Source organism: Tinamus guttatus, unplaced genomic scaffold (genome assembly GCF_059628265.1).
Source record: "Tinamus guttatus ecotype Peru unplaced genomic scaffold, ASM5962826v1 Tinamus_guttatus_pri_ptg000423l, whole genome shotgun sequence".
NCBI classification, from domain to species: domain Eukaryota; kingdom Metazoa; phylum Chordata; class Aves; order Tinamiformes; family Tinamidae; genus Tinamus; species Tinamus guttatus.
Genome location: NW_028288957.1, coordinates 1532647 through 1552914, shown reverse-complemented (window position 1 = coordinate 1552914; position 20268 = coordinate 1532647). Strand labels below are relative to the sequence as shown.

Here is a 20268-nt window from a genome sequence, read left to right as displayed (position 1 = left end):
GGGCACTGCATTGGCACCGCATCACCCCCGAGGCCTGCGCGCGCCGGGGGATCTAACCCCATTTTACCTCTGTTCTTCCCAGTGCTGCCCCTGTGGATGGACGGGGTGGGGGAGCGGGACGCCTTTTATTTAAACACACGCTTTTTACCTCATGTACGTCATGAGGTAAGCTCCTGAAAGCTTTATATGGTGCTAAAACCAAACAACAGCAAGAATACAAAGCATAGCGGCAACACCAAATGGAAACGAAAACAAGGAGGGAAAGAGAACAGGAAGAAACAATGAGAAAAAACCCCCATCTTGTACCTGATGTGTAGCAAACTGTACAGTATATACATCTTCTTCATGTAGCATCCTCACAGAAGAGCAAACTAAAAGGGACCTTGTAACATAGAGAGAAAAAAATATACACCCTGTATTGTATTTGCCATTGAGCAAGCAACAAGTTTAACACTAGTCTCTATAACTTAACGCTGTGTAACAGCATCTTTTAAATTTACAAAACAAAATATCTATCAAGAAATAATCTAATCATATTGCTCTTCAATACACTTCTGTAGACAATTAAGACTTGAAGTAAACTTCAGTAAACTGCAGCTTTTGTGAGCCCATAAACGGCTACAAAACTTCTCCATTCAAGTAAGTCCTTGGAAGTATTACCATGTGCTGCCATAATTCAGTATATAAAGGTGCTATATATATATCCCAAGTACAGACAACACGTGGTGGGAAGGCTTGGCGTTGTTGCTGCTGAAGCGTAAGAAATTGGTTAACTTCATGTACAGTAGATCCATTTCCATGTTCCATGCACGTTACACTTACTTCATGAAAATGTGGACACAAATAGGAAGAAAAGGAAAGTCTGAGTCAAACACTGCTTTATAAATGATGTGGCACAGGCCAATGTCCTTCAGTTATAGAAATCACTGAATTTCCCTTTTGTTTTTTTTTTTTTTAGTTAAAATAAATCTCAGGGCTAGTATACAAAGTGCAGGACCAATCACTTGAGGAAGTGACTTCAAAAGCAAGTTACAAGGGCACCATCCCGTTCACCAGCTGGACCTTCAGCTCTTGGAGGCTGCTCATTATCTTCTTCTGGTGACCAACAAGTGTCACGCCGAGGCGCCTCAAGTCCCTGTGTGGAGAAAGCACATGTTGTTTCTATGGTCCAGCTTGGGACAACCTCACTACTAACAACTCTCAAGCACTGCAAACCAACGCTAATACCTTGCTCTTACTTTATGAAGGATGTGAGGGCAATTATCCCCATTTTTAGTGGCTGTGGACATCTCAGAGAGGTGAAGGGATCGGACTGAGATCAAACAGGCCAAGGAAAAAAGCCAGGCCAAACCTAAAGGAATCCAGTCCTTGGGTTTTTATACATATGAAAGACCCTATTCCAGGAGAAAAACTGTGTAACAAAATACACTTTGCAGTTTCCTCCTCTTCTAAGACAGACATCTGATATTTTATCTTGGATATAAGCAGTGAGAAGTAAAGTAAATCCATGCGTCCTTTCTCTTCAGGTGAGGCAAAGCCAAAGAGATGCCAACAGGGACCCTACGGCTCACTCCTAATTACAGCTGAGCTGCTGTGGCCTTGAGCATGGCTTCACCCCACTGCTCCTTCCGTTCTTTGAAGAGTGGAAAAAAGTAACAGAGACATCAAAGAAAGCTTTGAAAGAAAGAAAAGGCAGATGTGCTCATGATTCTCACATAAGACGTGGAGACGGCTAGAGCCGTTGTTAGTGATCTAGAGGGTGTGACTTTTTCTTCCAAGACTTCCACTGGACAATTATTAGCCTTCTACCTCCGATCTGAGGTGAATGAAGGATGTTTTCAGCAGAGGACTGCAAAGTCTCACCAGCGCATGCCTTAGCCACACAGCTGCTGGCGTAAGTCTCCCCGTGGAGCACTATCACCGGGAAATGCAGCAGGCACGTAGGAGAAGACTCCCTTCTAAAAAAAACCAAGGGGGATTTGAGCTTTTTGGAAACCACGCTGCCTCCAGGATCCTCAGTGTCCCCAGACCCCACAGCTTCTCACAGGGGTTGGAATGCCACCTGAGGGCAAACCTGGCCTTCAGTACTCAGCAGTTACGCGCTGCAGATTGCAGATCAATGACTGCTTGGATACTTCTGAATAACACATAGAATAACACATATAGAGATGTGTCGCTCTCAGCGGCTTTACACTCTGGACAGAGATTCCTGTGTTAATACAAGAAATCATCCAAGTCAGAAAACTGCACAGATTACTTTTTAAAACATTGCTTTGAATAAAAAGCAATTCAGAGTGAGAGCTGATGCACTAACACACAAGCTGGTTAAAAAGCGCATCCGTTGTCCATGGAACTGTCCTGCTTTCAGGCTTTTGGTTACAAATAGACCAGGTGTTCAGCTCGAGGCTAAATACTTCCCTTCCTTAACATCCCTTTTTCCATTATGCCCCTCTCCACATGCAGGAAACTGCGACATATTGTGAACGGAGCAGTGGAAGTCAGCGAGACACATCAGCACACTCCTTATCCAGAAGGACAGGCTGCAGCATCTGCAAAGGGGTCTACCTTCCTAGGAGGGTAAGCTTTCATTTCTGCCTCCAATGAATTGCAAAACTAGCTTGGCAAGTCATCTTAACAACAAAGGGAAATGTAGTAACACTATTGTTACATATAATTTATTTCATGTACGCAACAGTGTTGGAAGTTCACACCAAAAGATCAAAAACAAAACAAAACAAAACAAAAACCACAGGACCAAATTTTAAAAAATAGTTGGCACTTTTTGAAAATTCATCTGTTTTTCCAGGTATCTAAAGTGCAAGCTGAGCATTTTTGAAAATCCAGTAACGAGTATTTCATACAAGGATGATTTCTCTGATATTCTTCCTCTCCTCTTGCATGTTATGGAGAACAACCTGTCCAAAACTATTATCAAGGCAGCAACGTGTTCATGTTTTGTAGGCAGCTCAGTAAATCTAGGAAAGAAGAACTCCCTGAAGCACTAAGGCAGCAGCAGGATTCCTGATCCAAGCACCACTCCAGATTTTCTGGACACTTGCTACAGAGCTTTTCCTCCCTTACAGTATCTACCATAAGCCAATATCCTTGAGTGCCTTATTGATTTAAAAGAGAAAGCAAGAGAGAGAAGAAAAATGCAATTCTGTTTTGAATCCATTAAGTGCTCACCAGGGGATCTAGTCTTTTTTGTCTCTTTACTTTTTTTCTGAAGACTGAATCCTCTTGGTTGAAAACAGAGCTAAGCAGGAATTTGATTCACACACTAATGCAGTGGTAAGGAGTTGACCTAAGCTGACCAAAAAGACAAAGAAATAAAGGTACAATTGGTGTCAGCTCCTTCTGGACAGCCCACACAAAGCTGCATGTTATGTTGCTCCAAAGGCACAGCCTGTCATGAAACCCAGCTGCAATTGTGAAGGTCAAAGAAGCACCCCCTTCACTGTGAGCTCCTCCATTTGCAAGAGTTAAATTCAGGGTCTTCACGTTGTGAGAAATATATTTAAAACATTTTATTTACAAACAGAACTACTAATACACTATGGACCAGTTTGTTGAACACAGTGTAGACTAGAACTGGATTGCCACATAAAGTACAAGCCTCTCACGATCCATTTCGTCATGCAAAAGAGCTGGGATCCCGAAAGATCGCCACGGCCAGCAGCTGGCAGCCTGCCCACAAATACTTTGCATTTCATTTCCCATCCAGGCCAGATTTCATCACTCTTGGTCATGCAGCGTAACTCTACAATTGACCACACAAACAAGGACTACTTACGGAGTAAGTCAGTCATCAGTTTGAATGAGGGGAATAAAGAAGAACCCCAAAGACCTTCAGAAGACACTAGAGAAAGGAATCCACTTGCTAGGGGCTTTTGCTTGAAATGAGGACCTTTCCGTTTTTAAGAGTTCATCTGCTCTTATTCATTATTCCCATCCTTCGTTGTTATGAGAATTGGGTTGTTGAGAAGCAGATGCAGCATTGCAATCCCAGCAGGGAGATTTCAGACTAAGAATGAGCATCTAGAGCAGGTGAACTCTTAAATTTCACCCAAGTAGAACTTTTAATAAATAATTCATTTTATTTTATAAGAAAAAAAATACAATGCAAGGCAACACAGCACAGATTATTACAAATATTCAGAGCTCTTCATCTAATAACAAACAACAGGGTGTCCTGAGATTCAGTGAGTACAGATCTTTCAAAAGGTATAGTATGTAGTCCACATTTCTTTAGTAATTGGTCCAGTTAAGGGTCAGACTGAAACTCAACTCATGGTTCTATCTATTCTTGAGTATTGTCCTGGTAAAGTTATTCTTGCAGCGTACTGAAAGAGCTCCAGACACACTCAAAGTCACTAGGTGGTCCACAAGTTTAAAGAGCAGGTCTGGTCCACCGGAAGGGTTTCCTTCAAGTCTGATATCCACTTGGAAAGAGGGGGTGGAGGGTGAGGCTCCACTTTTCACAAGGTGATTCATCCCTTTGCAAGAATTAGAGCTAAATGTAGAAATCACGCTTTGTTTGAACACATACATTTTCAGGACTTTGGTTAAGCAGGCAGAGCTCAGGACTTGGGGTGATATTCACTGTGTTTAGGTTTTTAAATTTTTGATTTTCAGAAATGTGTCACTCAAGCTATTCTTTTCTGGAATATATGCATCAAGCCATCAGCTTGAAAGAAGCAGGGCAGTAAGTAGGATTTTGCTTTGTGTGCAGTGCAGGGCACACGGGGACTTCCAACCTTTTGAGCGTCTCACCCAAGAGAGGTCTGATTTTCCAAAAGTGCTGAACATCTCCCATCCCATGAAGAGGCCACAACCAGGCACCAAGAGGAACGCTAGTACAGACACAGTACTAGACACTCGTAACTTCAGATTATGGCCATCTTCTCTTACACTGCTAATGACTTTTTTTTTTTTTTTTTTTTTTTTAAGTAGACTGCAGGAATTCTCTGCTTTCATCACATTTTTTTCTCCTTTTATCCACTTTATCTATCCACTTTACCTTTATCCTTTTTTTACCATTTAACTTCCACATTAACCCCTATGCTGTCTGAATTTGGGGAATATCATTTTGGATCATATTTGAAGGCAACCTCTTAAATTGTGAAGAATGTTTTACTGATGTCATTTGGAGAAAGCTAACCACTTTCCAAATGTTCAGATCTTCTTTTCACCTAATCCCCCCAAGTCCCAGCTCTGGAATATATTGAACAATTGCCTATATTAAAAATGACAAGGAACATTTAACTTGAATTCTCATTTGCATGTTTTTGTTCTTCCCTTTCACAGGGAGAAAAATTAAAACTTCCACAAAAACAAACACCCCGAATATATTAACCTTTAAAGAACTTTGCATGTTCCAGGGTTTCTTCTCGAGTATCTCTGGAGAACCTGGGAGGATCTAAGATGACTCCCCATAGAATCCAGATATGCATTTGTTGATTTTAAGGGTAATCTGCCAATATACACGAGTCTGATCCTACAGGTCAGGTCTTAAACATGGGATACCTTTTCTCTTAAGCCACTGAGGTTTGTGGTGGTTCATCTAATTTTAAGAGCTGTTTTTTTTTTCTGTTTTGTGTGTGTGTGTGTGTGTGTGTGTGTGTGTGTGAGAGAGGTATCACAGACACCTCTCTGTTTTACCATGTTTGCCTTTTTAATTGATCTTCCCCAGCTCTCCCAAGAAGAGACCTGAGCAGAACCAAGTCTTCTGGCTGAAACACAACACCGTGCAAACATATGAGGCACAGCTATGGGAGAAGCATGATGCCCTGCATGAGCATCTCCATGTGGGGCTCTCTGGATCCTCTAGCTTTTATTTGCTAGCATGTATACTACCTAGGTGGAGCCAGCTCAGAAAAACTGATGTATCTACCTCAAAACCAGCAGAGCTTTGCTAAACTTCCCAGGTGGAAAAGTGAGGGAACTGTACAAGTATGGTATTGCTCCGTACTAAAAGAGCATCCCCCATACACTTTAGGAGTCAACCATGGTCCTCATGGCACTATCACCCCGTCTGCAGACAGTCATGGTGACAGGCCCAGGGTTTGCTCATGGCTCTGAAGAGATGAGATAAGCCATGCTGAACACTAAACTACAGGCCATTGGCCATGTTGCTTCTAGGAGCTGAGCTAGCACCCATAAATCAACTGAGCCACCTCTACAGGACAGCTACCCAAAACCATTTCTTTGGCCACCATGTGCCTCTATAACCTTTGCCTGCTGGGCAGCTCGACTACATGAAGTCAGGACTTTTCAACTTCTTGTCCCGTTTTTCAGCTTCAACAGAAATAAGTCAATAAAACAGAAGACTGATTTGTGAAATGCCTCCTTTCAGCTTCAACCCCTCCGAAAAATGCCCAGAGGCTCTCCAGGCATCAGGTCCTCTGCTCTGCTCTACACACTGCAAAAGCCTGAACGAAAGCTGCAGCTCCAATACTTTGTCTCCACAGTGCCTGCTAAAAGAGCAGACGAAGATGATGCTTGTGCTATATACCATGCATCAGGACTTTGAGGAGGGGGCCTTAGCCATGGTTAGCAGTTTGTGAAGGGTCAGATCATCTCTGGCAGCTATAATCTGACTTCAAGACTTTTAAAACAACTTGCCTTTCTGGACAGAACAGTGCAGATAATGGATTTCTTGGTTCACTCCCAATCTGAAAAAAAATGCTTTTCAGACAATTTTTGTTTGGCTTGAGAAGATTTTGGGAGTTGTTCTTGAAATTTCTGGACTGCTGAAGAGTAAGTAGATAGAAGAATTTACAATCTGAAGCGGAATTAGGAGTATCGTTTCATAATCTTGCTTTAAGGGTGTTCATTTTAAAAGTCTGAGTAAGTGAAGTTTCATTTTAAGAATGCAGATATTATTTGATCTTTTGATTTTTTAAAAAAATTTTGATATAAGCCAGCTGGTTAGATAGATTCACACAATATTTTAGTCATAAAGCCTCTGTCCTTTTTCCTAAAAAAAAAACCCAAAAAACAAAACAAAAAAAATTGTGGTGTATTTCTCAAGTGCCTTTCCATGTCTCCTAGACTGAGCCTGTCTTCATGTAAAAGGGCACTCCCTCAAGAAGACCTGTTGTGGGTAACCACCTTAGGTAATAAGAAAGCAAAACTGAGGAACTCTTCCTGGTGAAGGAGGCGTTTCTTTCAAAATGGACTTGTTTTCCAAAGTATTCCATGAGGCAGAGAAGAAAATAGGAAGTGGAAATGTGTGCATGAGAGAAGAATTAACAAAAAGAATAAAAAGAATAAACAGAAAGAGAAAGCAACGCCAGAAGAGAATAAACAACAAAGAAACAGCAGGAAGAAGTAGGGAACAGATTAAAAGAGAGATTGTGGCTGCAAACCAAGGAAAAGAGAGGACGGATTCAAATGGAGGGAGAACAAGATGAAGAAAGTGGTGGCTCTGTGATGAGTAGTAACAGAGCTATTGAGGGTCAGCTTGCTGAGATTTTACACAAAAAACAAGGCTATTTGGCACAGTTGTAATAGATCCTCCTATTACTTATAAATTATACACGTGCAACCTAAGGAATACTTAAAAGAGTGTATTTTAGGAAGCACTGCGTTTTGTGTGATTTTGAGGAAATGCAGCTGACTCCTGAGGCAGAGGTTAAGGAGTGCTTGTTTAGGCAGCGTGCTAGGAAGACAGAAAAGTGAGTAGAGCTGTATGACCAAGTGAACTTAAATAAAAGTGAAAAACGCCTAATAATTCGGGATTAACTCAAAGTTTTCTCTGACCCTATTTCAGCCTTGCCTGAAATATTCTAGTTTATAAAGAACTGATCAATCCCTGCTGGCAGCTTTTGGTTTCTCCTGGGTCTGATTCATGCTGTTGCAAAAGGCAGTGAAAACACAACTCTCGCCTGCTATAAAAGACTGAAGGAAGAGTCTAGGCCAGGGAGCCTGTCACCTATAGCTGTGGACTTCCTGATGCTTCTGTGTGAGCATCAGCTGTGTCTAGGTTTATTTCTATGTGTCAGGCTAATGCTGAATACTGCTAACTTTCACTGGGCTGAGGGCCCACTCAGCTTTGGGTAAATCTGGGTGACTTCTGAAACAAGCTAGTAGAAAGCAAGTACAACTCTGAGGGGACTCAAGATCATACGTATTCACTAGTGGGTTTTTTTTTTGTCAAGACCCCACCTAATCAACTACTCTTCCTGTGGGAGGACAGCTTGTCAATTATTCAAACTCCAGCATTAATATATTTGAGCCAATGTGTTGGCTGTCAATGTACTGATGGTAAACTCTGGTCTTCCCTGCATTTGTTATCAATACAGATGCTAAAAGAGCCCTGCATCCCTGGAAACTGCTGACTGCAAACAAGCAATGTTCCCTTTGTGGAGCCCCCTCCCTGCTTATTTTCATAGGGCTTGTCTCTCCCCACTTCCCATTCCAGTAAATGAGCTGAAAATGATGTGGAAAGTACTCACTCTAAGGTCACCTGAGCCACTGCATCCATTGAACTGTATCCGTTCTCCATGAAAATCTCCGTATACCGTCCCATTTTGATGGCTTCCAGCCATTCGCCCACTGATCTGTAGGCACCGCTTCCCACTGGACTGTGTTCTACTAGTAAATTTGATACTCTAGAAACAAAAGCAAAAACAGAGAAGCAAACAAAATCAGTATGTACCCAACATGACTCAGTCACAATTTTATATGTTGAAGACAGCTCTTTTGTTGCATTTTCCAGTGATCACTGCAGCCTGAGTCCTCCCTTCAAGCCCACGTGGAGTGGTAAATAAGTGGTCTCATAAACAGTTGTTGCTTAACCTTGGAAGTGTAGCCCAACCAAAATGAGGTGCAGGGAACTAGACCTTTAATAAGCCCTGCAAGGGACTTTCCAAAATTTTCAGTTTTACCATTACTTTCAGCAATGATAAACGTAAGAGCTTTCAAAATTCTTGTTTCAGGAGCAAAATGCAAATAAATGATTATAATGGATTTGCTCAGCAAGACTTTGCAACATCTGTAACCTCTGTACCTTTGCCCACTTTTTCTGGTCAACATGTGAGTAGGAAGAGGTGTCCTCACTTGAGGACAGGCTTGGAATCTCTCACTGTCACCCCTTGTTCACAAGGAGACTGTCTTTCCACACTGTTTCCCGCAATCCCTCCTACTTCAAGGAGGCCAGCTTTGCTTCTCTGACTCCATCTTCTTCCTTCTTTAAAGCCAGTCATTAACTTCAGACAGCCCTGAGCCTAGAAGCCAAAATCCAAATTACCTTTCCCAGCAGCAACTGTCAATGGCAGGCTGCTGTGAACACTTTGGGGCCAGCTTCTGCCAAGTCAGGCTGGCTTTTCAGACACTGGCCAGCAGCCAGCGGGTCCTGCAGAGAACAGCAATGCTCCAAACCAAGTTTCATGCTCAGTGCTATCTTCATGTTTTAGCCCAGAAACCAAAGGGAGACTCCTGGTCCATATCCTGGTTCAAACCCCATCATGGCAACTCCCAACCCACTCAGTTACACCATGTATGGAGGAAATAATTCAGGCATATAATAACACTTCACTACAGCAGAAATACTAAGATAATGCATGGTGTGAGTGACCCATGTTGTCTACTTCCAGGGGCTTGCCCAAGATGGGCCAGGCAATACAGAAAGACAGAGGCTTTGGTGCCTGTTTTGTGCTCTAGGACATGACGCTGTCATAAGCATTACCCACAAGAAAACACACTTGCTGGATCAGACTCTGACCGTGAGAAATACACTTAAAAGATTTGCAGCTGAAGAGAGCGCTGGGATATTTTAGCTCCTCAGGAATCTCCGTGTATTTTATGATCACATTAGTATTATTTGTTTATTTAATAGTGATGCTGAAGGGTCTAATAAAATGTGAATACTTGCAGCACCAAAAGTATAATGGCTTCCCATAACATTTTATACACATGAGAAATTCATGACTCCTAAGTAATCATAACGAGAAGTGGATTTTCATCACTAATGTCATGAGGTACCTACTGATATGCACCTGCTGTAATGTAAGGAGCAATTTCCTTTCTCATTTGCATTAACAAGAATTTCCATGAAGAATACATTACATATATAAAACAAAGTCCTTTAAAACTGCTGCATGTTGAAGCAATGCTTCATCTGGAAACTCTGTGTTCGGGGCATGGCATTCTATCATTAAGAAAACAGCCACAAAAGCTTGGCTGTTCAGGTGCTCTATCCACACTCAAAATACCCAGCACAACTGAAAACAAGCAGCTTGGAACTGGGCGGACCTGGACATGCAATAAAATATCAGTAAAGTGCTTATCAACTCAAGGAAATGTTTTTCTGCCTATATTCATCTTTTCTAGAATAACCATTTGGTACATCAACCACAATGTAGCAGGCCTTCAGAATGACTTTTCCAGTTGAAAATGAAAGAGAAACACCACATATTTTCTGCTATCATAAACCTTCTCCTGCAGGTTTGCTGGGACTGACATTACAACTAATTGCTAATAAGATTAATTCTTCAATTGCTTTTTCAGATGGTTAATGATGCATGTGAAGTAGCCCGAGGAATCAGACCCATCTGGTATTTAAAAATAGCATCTTATCTACTAGGAGAGAATAGACATAAAACCTCTGTACATTTTGAGATGTCATGCATGGGAACGTGGTACTTGACCCCAGCTGGAACACAGAGCTGCTCCCTTGGAGCATGGGGATTTGCCAGGGCAGTATCTCTGGGCTTTGCAACCATGGGTACATGAGGATCACAGAAAAAGGTGGCAGCCCCACTCCTGGGAAAGGAGGACAAGGACACGGGATGTGCAGTGTAGCAGCAGCAGGAGATGGGCCGTGTGCTGTTGTGCAAGGGTCATTCCAAAAGTGGGGACACAACAGGTCTGGACACACACAGTAATTTTGCTTTGGTCCACACTGCCAATATAACCTTGTCTCAACATCTGTACCTCATCCCTATTAAAGTGCTGTCAGACAACGATCTGTGTCCTTGTTTATTTTGTTTTCTCCCTCGAGAATAAACTTTTCTGCAGTGCCACAGCCTCACGCAGCATTAATCAGGGGAACACCACTAACAGGAGTGAGGCAGCAGTGATATATATGCATTGCTCATTCATGACCCTGTGAGCAATCAAATGGCTAGTGGCACATACGGCTCAGGAGTACTACTGTGTGTTTGCACAGTGGGGATAAAACAAAACAAAACAAAACAAAAAACACCCAAGAGGTTTATGGTAGAACAACCACTAGGAGAACTCACTGAAAAATATGAATCCCTATATTCCCTAAGCACAGTTTTACTCTTTGACCATATTACCTTCCTCCTAGCTGTGTAGCTCTTGAGATGCATGTTTAATTGCACACTGGCTGCTCTGTTCACTTAATGCTGTTTAGAAAATCATTTTTGGAAGATTATTTGGGTACAATTCTTTGGGAACCACAAAGATTCTCTTGTGTTTACAAAGACTGCCAGAGTTAGAGGTGATGACTAACAGGGCTGGGGATAGTTGTGAAGAGAAGTACTTCTGTGAGCTTTGTACATCCAAAGAGTTTCCCCAGGAGGCTCTCCTATTTATATTACCAGGATAAAGTCAACAGAGAGGTAATTTGAGTGGTGTTTACTACATACTTCACAGGGTCACTCTTGCTCCCTCTAACCTTAGGGTAAGAGCAGAGGCAGCTTTATCACGAAGTTACAACTACTGCTGAAAGTCCCGTTTCTGAAAGACAGACCACAGCAATTTTCCTTGTGTAAGCAGCACTGCATTTATAAAATAACTGAATTGCTCACCTGTCTGCCAATTTAAACACAAAGACCTGATTTGAGAAAACTCCCCTGGACATAATGAAGCTGGAGGAATATCCATGCAGCAATCTGGGCCAGACAAATAATAAGTGGTAATGCTACACCAGGGGCAGGTATTCAGACAAGAATCTTGCTTTGAGAAATGGCTCTGGCTTCATTTATACCTGCTCGATGCATTAACCAACGTCTTCAAGCTGCTTGGGTTGCGGATGAGCTTGTCCAACATGCTGACAATTTCGTCAAACTTGGGCCGGCTGTTGCGGTCCTTCTGCCAGCAGTCGAGCATGAGCTGGTAGAGAGCAGCGGGGCAGTCCATGGGGCTTGGCAGGCGGTAGCCTTCCTCCACAGCTTTGATCACCTGCAAGAGACAGAACACACGGCTTTGGAGTCGCTTTTCTTCCTCTCACCCTCTTCCCAAATGTGAACAGGGAACTTACAGGACAGCAATACTTTCCCCGCGACCTCTGCATACACCTAACAAAGCCAGTAAAGCCCCTTATCTTTCACATTTTCTACAGAATGGGTTCACTACTTGATTTCTGGTCTCTGAAAAAATGAATCTAGAGAGCCAAGGCACAGGTATACAGCGTGGGCCGGATCTTAGGCTGCGCTTACTCAAGGCTTGGGTGAGGTCTGCAGGTTACACCAGGTAACTTCCTAAGCCTGCTGCAGTCTGCAAAAAGCAGTCTATGGGGCTTCCTAGCAGTGCGTTGGAATACACCAATTTTGTTTTTTCAGCTGTTGGCTTCTTTTTAAATGAAAAGGCACGTGCCTTTTCCACAAATTTGTATTATAGTAATAAAAGTCTGACTGCATTTCAAAAGAGACTTTGAGTGCTAATTGATGGATTGATCCAAGGCTGAGGCAGAGCAACTATCTCATATATCATTCAATGCTGCCTGGGTCTAGTTGCTTCTTAGAGTGTCCACATTTCTGCCAGGAATTTAAAATGTCAGCACAAGAGTATGTAAATTAAAAACAGGGGACGGTTGTTGCACTGACTTCCAACACAAACTATCAACGGCTTTACAGCTAAAACAACTGCTATGCATATGTGCTGCTTAGGCTCATGAGGCAGAAATAAATTAACAAGAGCAGAAATAAATAAAGCAACTTGCTTTCCTCAGTTTTCAACAGATTTACAATAGAGCTCAGAACTACAGTTTCCGCTTTAAACCCTTAACACTTTTCAGGAAAACATAGCTCTCATTTCATGAGAGTGTACCAGCAGGACAAGAGAGCCTCAGCACTTCTTCACATTCTGCTCCAAGACTCTTTGACCCAAAGGAGCTGGAAGCAACTCTTGTTGATGGTGAAGGCCATATGGGAAACCATAGCATTTCACTGCTCGATTCCAAAGACAACAGTTGCACCATTTTCTACCCAACAAATGAAGGATTGCATGTTTTTTTTTCTAAAATACAGTGCTTTTTTTCTACAACACAACTTGTGCTTGCAACATCAAAAACCAGGCCCACTATACTATGCTCTCTTCATATCATGCTTCCATATTATCTCTGACCTCAAATCTGCAAGTGCCTTGCAAAAACCCTCAGTGTAGCACCGCTGTGAAAGCCTTATTTGCCAGGCACACATATGTATTTTTAACAAAAGGGATCATCCCCCAGCTGTAGCAGAAAGAAAATAGCAGCAAGATATGGACCAGACGATCTGGCACCAGCTCAGAATATCTGAACTACATCTCCAATGGAGTTATGTATGCTTTATATTCCTGGCAGTAACATCCCAATCAATAGCGTTAACTCATTTACAGGATGTCATTCATTCTGGTGATACAATATAAATGGCATCAACATACTGCAAGGAGCTGGGATACTGAAATATACTTGTGTATCTCAAGGTGCCTGGCGGGTGGGGGGTCTGTCTTTAACTGAAGTAAAAGAATGAAACAACAATCACGGCACCGGTGGTGACCACAATATTGAGAAAATAAGAAAATGGTACATTAGCTTTTTCTGGTCATTGGTACACATTGCTTTGTAAGACTTGAGGAGCAAAATATTGCAGCTAGCAGGAGGTATTTTGTCTCTTGTCCTTTTCTGAAAAAGCGCTTTTCACTTACGGGACTCCGATAACTGAATGTGGGATGTCTGCCAGAAGATGAGCTGAGACAGTCTCTTCCAGTAAACCAAAGTAACACTTTCATCCTGCAGATTTCAGAAAACCACTACTTTGAAGACTAAAATGCCACCATTATAATAATTTAACTTACCATCCTGTGTAAGAGATGCTACAAAATTCTACTCAAAATTCTCTGCATCAAAGCCTTATCTTGTGGTTCAGCCAAAGGACATTTATGGAAAGCCATCGAGAAACCACTGTGCCTTTAAAGGGTGGCTTGTAGCCTTTGGAACTGCAACTGCTGTGCTGTATTGCACCTCCTTTAACACGGACAAGAACAGTCTGAATGAATCATGAGGAGCACAGCCTGGCTCAGTGCTCAATACCTGCAAGCCGTGTGCTTTAACTGCAAGTCATACGACTGAAGCTGGGGGGCAACAGAGACTGAAATTTGTGTGAGCACACTGCCACGGCTCTCCACGAAAACCAGCACAAAATCTAACACTTCTCATTCTTCTGCCAAAGAGAGGAGGCAAGGAAAGAAGAAGGGGTCATGAGGATATGAAGGAGGAAGGCATAAATCACATGAGAAACATTTCTGTACCACAAGTCTAGGCTACTATCAGCCAGGCAATGGCCAGCTATGGATATTACAGGCAGGGAGATGGTCTAAGCAATGTCTGATCAGCAATGGATGCTCATAAAGGTCTTACCACCATTCTCTGCTTTCTGCTGCTAAAGAAACCACCCATCCATCCGCTTTTCCTCAGATAAGTGTGAAATGCACCCACCCCCCCACAGGATAGAGTAGCATTTGTGTTTTTGGGGAGTTGTGCCAGATGGAGATGTTTAAAGCATTCACTATCGAGACAGGAACTCCCCTGGTCACTGAGCGTTGTCCCGTTGGCACCAGCCTGAACCTTTGTTTGTCATTTACTGAACAGTATTTGTGTTATGATCTCCCATCAGCATTAAAAATGGTTACAGTGCTCTGTACAACTGGAAAAGCTCGGCTCTAAACCGCAGTCTGCATGGGGCATGGAAGAAGGTCTCTGTCCAGGATTGAGACAACCCCCTGTGTAGCTGCAGGCTGCTTTCCTAAGCTCCCTGGAAAAGTGGCAGAATCAGCAATGCAGAACGGTGCATTCGCACCAAACACTATACTTTAGTCTTCCTGATAGCATGGACGGTGTGACCGCCCCAAAGGTGCTGTTCAGACTGGCCTCACAGGGGAACACACAGGGTGAGACATCAGCGTGCTGTGACAGCTAGTAACATTCACTGATGGCAAAGGAAAATACACCGGAAAATACAGGATAAACAGCAGACTCATAATGGCAAAAAGTTAAGGTGACAGAGACGCTGGTCAAAGCGTAGTGGGGAAACTCAGGCCTAACACTAGGGCCAGAAGACATCCACGGCAGAGGAAATATCTGCTTGTGCCATCCAGGCCTGCACCAGGTCTCCACAGACATGAAGCAGGAAGGAGGTGACAGCAAACAGGACACGTTCCATTTGCCATAAGCAGAACTGCTGTATTTTTTCTCCACATTGCACAGGTGCACTGAGGTCCATGCATATCTTAAGGTGACCTTCTTCACACACAAGCTGGTATCTTACACGAGCTCCATATGTCATGTTTCTCAGAGATGCAAGGGGAAGGTTGTCAATCTCAATACCACATTATTTTAAACTGAGACAAAGACAGATGTTAATGGTGAGCCCAGGGTAGGAGGGAGCCATGAGGAGGAGAGGGAGAGCCTTCTCACACAGACCAGGATAAGATCAAAGAGTGGGACAGTGTCTGGAGAAGTGTTTGAGAAGGTAGCTCATGGGCAGAGGGAAGGCAGAGGTAGCACTAAAACACACTCAAATGTCTCAGCACTGGACACCACAAATGATAGGAAAAGAAAAAGGAGTATAAGTGTCCTCTATGCTGGCAATGGGAGGATGACTGAAGCTTGGGTCTCAGTGCTGCCAGGCTGATCGCAATCTGCAGCATCCAGCGTTTGCGCAGGGACACAAGCCCTCACCACAACTCCTGTAGGTTCTGCCTCCCATGAAAGCAGGGGTTCGTACGAGCACTTGAAACGCTGCCAGTTACCAGCATCCATCCCCTGACAGACCTTTGTCATTAGACAGGACAGCGACAGTCTCCAGCTCTAACAGTATTAGTGGAGATGCAGCAGTCTGCCAGGCGAAGCAGGCTTGTCTCTGCACAGACACATTTCCTTCTGCACAGAGCCTGCTCTGGGCTGCCGCAAAAGAATGCAGCAGGAGGAGGACCGGTTTTCTCTGGCATGGGGAAGATGTGGAAGAGCAAAGCTGGTTTATAGCAGCTGTCCTAAGGGGGATCTCGGTCCCAATCCCACTTCTCTGAGTGCAGAACGAGCCCTAAGCCCCTGAGGCCCATCGTGCAGCAGCCCTTGCCCACGCTTACATCTTGGTTTGTCATTTCCCAGTAGGGTCTCTCTCCGTAGGACATCACCTCCCACATCACGATGCCGTAGCTCCAGACGTCGCTGGCTGAGGTGAACTTGCGGAAGGCGATCGCTTCGGGCGCTGTCCACCGGATGGGGATTTTCCCTCCCTAGAACAGGACAAAAAAAAAAAGAGACTGCAGAGGAGGACGGAAAACGTGCAAAAGAGGACAAAACAATACTTCTTTGAGCACTGAGGGATGCTATTTTCTCTGTGGAAAGAGACATCGAATTTTAAAGTAAATCTGTTTGACAGCATGGGGCCCCTTTGCACATTATCTCAGCCCATAAGCATTTGTAGGCTGCCTACTAATTGGCTGTCCTGAAGGTTTGTTGTTTGAATTCCGTTTGAATGCCGGGATATGTATAGGATCAACATCTCAATTATGTTGCACTGGATGGTAGGGGAATACAGCTCCTCGCTTTCCGGGAGTGAACATGGGAGGAACAGACAGCTGTAATCAGAGGAAGACTTTGATCTAGTGAGAACTTCATGTAAATTGCTGGGGAAGGGGCATTTTTTTCTTTTTCTTTTTTTTTTTTTTGGATGCCTCGATCCTGCAGCTGGATCTATGCAGTGGGCACAAGCCTGTGTGCATGCTTGGCCTCTGCTGCAGGGCTGGCCACAGTGCCACCTCCCCCAGATCACTGCGGTTTCTCCTTTGTGGAGAGCTGTCAAATACACTTTGCTATTTCCCTTCCCCTCTTCTAGTGTTTTAGAAACCAAACCTCAGACCAGTCCCGGGAGGGATGAGGGGAGAAGGAGAATTTGGATTAAGAAATACTTTCGTCTTCGGGTTTAAAGAGTTGTTTCATTTGATTTATATCAAAATACACATTACTGTGAAGCCCTTTCCTTCCAGTGCTGAGCAAAATATCAGTAACTCTCCCTGAAAAGAGTATTTGCCATTGGAAAAATACAGAATTTGGAACATATTTTAAAAGCAAATTAACGAACAAAAAAGACCCTTCTTCCAGTAGCTATTTATCCACAGGCTTATCAGTGCATGCCTTAAGCAAGGGGCCAGATTCTCAGTGGTGCCAATTAGCACCGGGCAGGGAGTCGTGGCAGCAGCAGGGCTGGCTGGGAGCCCTCCAGCCCGCAGGGAGGTTCGGCTCCAGCCATGCACAGAGCCCCAGTGCTGGGCTGCAACTGCCAGCAGCCAAAATGCCTCTCCTCGACTGCCAAATCTCCCCAGGAACCGGGAACGCAACCCGCAGAGCTTACATCACCCCCGAAACAACGCACGCAGAAAGATGTGGAAATAGGCAGTGTCAAGCTGGGGCAGCTGCTGCCACGATTACGGGACGTTTTTAACAGTGCCAGGGCTGGTGAGGTGGGACGTGTTGGCCCTCTTTCCACAGCAACACTTGACGTCCTTCACATATTAGCATTGAGGCGGGTGGCCTTGAAGAGGGTAGGCCCATGAAGCCCGAGATCCTGCCACAGAGCAAGAGATTGAGCACCAAGGCTGCCACCGACCCCCTTTGACATGTAGAGTAATTGCAGGGGAAAATTTGCTTCCTTAGCAATGAGTATTAGATACTTAGACATGCTTTAAAAAGGCTAAGCTTATCAGGAGATCAGGGCTGAGATGTCTCCATATGTACCCAAGGAATGCACCCATTCATGTTTTTTAACCTCTTTTGGTATTTGCTAGTGAGAACAGAAAACGAATTGGGAATGTGGCACTTTTGAAAAGCTGGTTATGTCACCCAGGTGACTCAATATGGACTTAAACATTATTAGAAAGACATCAAATTCTGCTTTATTTGGCCATTCCTACTGAGAAGTTGCAGATACTTGCAAAATTAATCTGACAACAATTAACAAACAACACCTGGCCAAATTCTCATGCACACAGTTCGGTGGCTTTGCATTTACAGAAACCTGTTTGCTCAAGAGCCTACTAAATATGACAGGGAATACATTTTTCTCGAGCTCCACCAGGCTGGCATCCCACAACTCACCCTGGTAGTGTATGCTGCTTCGGGGTCATCTTCTAGGACCCTGGAGAGCCCGAAGTCGGAAACTTTGCAGACCAGGTTGCTGTTGATGAGGATATTCCTAGCTGCGAGGTCTCTGTGCACATACCCCATGTCAGACAGGTACTTCATCCCAGATGCAATGCCTCGCAGCATCCCAACCAGCTGAATGACCGTGAACTGCCCGTCGTTCTTCTGCAAAAACCAGGGAGATATTCGATTAGCTGAGAGACTCAGCGCCTTCAGCACACAAATAAAAATGCAAAGACTAGGCTCTGGGGAAGAAAAACAGAAAAATTAATATTTCATTACTATTCTGACCATGAAGCTTTAGAAAGTCCCATTGCTTGGATGAGGCTCCTTAGAGACAAAGCTAAGGAAAGGTAGTCCTTTTAACTGGAGATCAAGGAGGGAGCTGTTTTCACTGGTGAGTGATGGAGACTCTGCTACTACGAGCGAACATGTGTGATGTGTATTAAAGGCTGCCACTGAGTCAACTGCCTGAACGGCATCAAGTTAAACATAAAGTGTAACCACAAAGACCACGTTTGAAACTCTGCGAGTAGGGCTATCCTCACGATGTTACATGGATTATCTAACTACTTCCCCCACCTTCCTTCCTCTAAAGCTTATGTTTCCTCAAAAGCTCTGACCAGTTTGCATCTAGCCAGGATGCAGCCTGGATGTTCTTGAAATGTCACAAAGGTTTGCGGGATGAGGGAATCACTTCCATCCAGCAGACTGTATTCTAAAATAAGCACAGTACTCTGCAATTTATTGTTATCTGGTTTTATTGATGTACAAACCAGGTCCTTCACGCTGCTTTATATAGATCCAACAGGCAACTAAACTACTCCTGCATCCAAAAAGAAGGGCAGCACTAGCACTCAGCAAACTTTTGCACTGATACCAATCTTCAGCAAAGAACTCAAACTTTAACCAGGGTCTCTCTAGAAAAACAGTGTTATCTTTAAAGGTATTACCTTTAAAAATGTATCCAGAGAACCATTCTCCATGTATTCAGTCACTATCATTACTGGTTTGCCTGGAAAAAAGAAGAGAACTTATCAGTAGCTAATTTATCGAAAAAAAATTATTAAAGTCTTTTCATAACAATTCTGAACATGAATGTGCTGCTATGCACAAGCAAATCTGCACTGAGATCCTGCTACCCCGGAGAGATGACAATACCTATTGCCCCAATGGATGTGCACAGAGATGGGGGACTCAAAGAGGGAGGGAAGGAAAAGCAGCCTGCAGGATATGGGGTCAGGGCCTGAGTCCTGCGGGGCTGTTTCGATGACACTGGAGAAAGCAGTCACCAGCTGACACTATATAGCCTATGCCCAGCTGATCAACGTGGCCTTTTTCTAACCCATGCCATGCCATATGACCACCCCTGTAAGCACACCTGGAATAAAAATTCCATTTGACGCCCCCTAAACAATAGCAAGATCCCTTCCCAAGACGTGTACTGCAAAATACAGCTCAATTCAAGGAGTGAGTAAAAACAAGGGATCAAAATAAAAGTTTGGAACAAAAGACCTGGCCTTCTATTGTTGACAGGAAAAATAATGCTTTTCCAAATCCATTTGATTAATTTTCATGCTCGAGTCATTTTAATGGTAATTATATATAGTTTTTGCTCAGGTTTTATATCTAATTTCTCGCTAGCTTGCCACAAGGACATAGCAATAATTAATGTGGTGTGCTCCAGCCCTTGTAAATTCAATGAAATCTTATAAGAACATGTAAATTATTTTTTATTTAAATCAATTTCCATTAGCTAGTATGAAGTCCAGACAAAAAGTTGTTGTCAATTATTTCTGAAGTGCATTATAGATGGCTTTTGTAGAGATGATCAGTGAGAGCTGCTGCATGTCATAACATGCACGTGAAGGTAAATGCTCTTAAAAATCAGTTCA

The 20268-nt window shown here is 43.4% G+C and overlaps 1 protein-coding gene across 13 annotated transcripts in view; it reads right to left on the bottom strand.

The window, feature by feature from the left end:
- Positions 1-361: 361 nt before the first annotated feature.
- EPHA5 (EPH receptor A5) overlaps positions 362-20268 on the bottom strand; it is a 174319-nt gene continuing 154412 nt past the window's right edge. For 11 of the 13 annotated variants that reach the window (XM_088531589.1, XM_088531593.1, XM_088531590.1 and 8 more), the window contains 6 exons: positions 19327-19388; positions 18329-18538; positions 16318-16467; positions 11960-12153; positions 8460-8615; positions 362-1135 (listed from right to left, as the gene is read on the bottom strand). In XM_088531589.1, coding sequence (XP_088387715.1) covers positions 1030-1135; positions 8460-8615; positions 11960-12153; positions 16318-16467; positions 18329-18538; positions 19327-19388 — 878 coding nt within the window. In that variant the 3' untranslated portion in view covers positions 362-1029. Of the gene's footprint in view, positions 1136-3514; positions 4497-8459; positions 8616-11959; positions 12154-16317; positions 16468-18328; positions 18539-19326; positions 19389-20268 lie in introns of those variants that run through there. The other 2 variants (XM_088531591.1, XM_088531592.1) reach the window with 1 other exon arrangement.